Source organism: Urtica dioica, chromosome 4 (assembly GCF_054948205.1).
Source record: "Urtica dioica subsp. dioica isolate 48M chromosome 4, U.dioica_male_clone48M_v1_H2, whole genome shotgun sequence".
Taxonomy (NCBI): Eukaryota; Viridiplantae; Streptophyta; class Magnoliopsida; order Rosales; family Urticaceae; genus Urtica; species Urtica dioica.
Genome location: NC_142759.1, coordinates 25,699,336 through 25,700,844, shown reverse-complemented (window position 1 = coordinate 25,700,844; position 1,509 = coordinate 25,699,336). Strand labels below are relative to the sequence as shown.

The 1,509-nt window shown below is 39.4% G+C and overlaps 1 protein-coding gene across 1 annotated transcript; it reads right to left on the bottom strand.

Moving 5' to 3' along the window:
* Nucleotides 1-238: 238 nt before the first annotated feature.
* Nucleotides 239-1,227, bottom strand: LOC149401384 (kunitz type trypsin inhibitor 106-like). The gene has a single exon (XM_089612984.1). It carries the CDS (start codon nt 1,076-1,078, stop codon nt 515-517), a length of 564 nt encoding a protein of 187 aa, XP_089469110.1. The 5' UTR covers nt 1,079-1,227; the 3' UTR covers nt 239-514.
* Nucleotides 1,228-1,509: the final 282 nt, after the last annotated feature.

The window sequence follows — 1,509 nt, the reverse complement described above, 5'->3', positions numbered from 1 at the left end:
CGTCTAATATTTCAAAAACAAAAATACTATAACTAATTTCCATTTCGGTTTATTTCAAAATTTAAAACTAAATTGCCTCTTATATAATGAAGGCCGAAATTAATAAGGGCAAATAAGTAAAAAAAAAATCAGTTAATGTCATGCCACGTAAGCTTCATGGCTATTTACAAATAATTAACCAAATGTTGGCTAAAACGCAATTACAAGCTTTTGTAAGGCTTATGTGGCCAACTTTTTGTTTCTCAAACTCAATTATAATAATTTATGGCTATTTATAGTTATTATGTACAACCTATATTTTAGTTTGGCAGGATAGCTATAGTGCCCGAACAAATCATATTAATAATCTCCTTATTAATGATTTATGTTTGTAATAAAACAATCCAGCCTAAGAGTGTAATAAGCTACAACAGGTATATAGCAAGTTGGTACTAGTCCATTTATTATGATATAAGATCACATATAAAGTTTTGAGATCACATAGCTAAAAGTCAATAAGATTCGATCCTTGACTTCAAGCTCTCTCAAAGACAACGGAGAGAGAAGGAGGACCGTCCCAAGCCAAGAGCCTTTTCCCATCTTCTTCAACAACTCCGACAGACCCACATCGGAACCAATTACATCCAGGACAAGCCTCGTTCGGACACCAATTAATGACGTAGTTGTTGTCGACTGAGCCGGCGGTTGTGATGTAGAAGTAACTGGAGTCACTTACTATGTCCGAACCAACGGAGATGAAGTCACCGTCGAGATTCCATGTCGTTGAGGTCAAGCACGCGTTGGCAGCCACGAAAGAGACCTTGAAGTCAACGTCTTCGATGACGGTGTCGCTGTCCTCGAAGAACGGGTCGAACTTCACGGGAAGGCCCGATCCGAGAGAGGTGGGCTCTTGGCCCACCGAGAGCGGGCACGGCCCAGTTCTGTTGACGAGGGTGAACCGACCGCCGTTGTCGGTTATGGCCGGCTTTATGTAATATTGCACTCCACGGCGGAGAGGCTCGCCTGAGGTGTCCAGCACCGCCTTCTGAGCCAAGGCGGCGATGGCTAGGGTTAGGAGTAAGAAGATTAGCTTTATCATGCTTTCGATTGTTTAGGGTTTTTCTTGCTGTTTCTATTTTGGTTTGTTTTCCTATTGAAATGGCTCTGTGGAGAGGTATTTATAGGATTTTGTGACGGTCATCTTTGTAAGGATAAAAATAAAAGATAAAATAAAAAGAAAGGTCTTGATCAAATAGTTGAAAAGGTCCATATTGATACATAACGTGAGGGTTTTGCATACTACAAACTATATATTTTTACCCAATGTTTCAGGGTTAGAAGAGAACTGTTTCTTGTTTTATTGGAGAAATGGGATTGATAATGTGTTGTGTATTAAAGCAGGCCGATTATTCATTCAGAATCAAATTCTGATGGTCAAGTTACGGATAACAATTTATTCATATTTGGACATCAAAAACCTAGCGTGATCAATGATGAAGCAGATCACATTTGTTTTCTCTCTATTTGCCT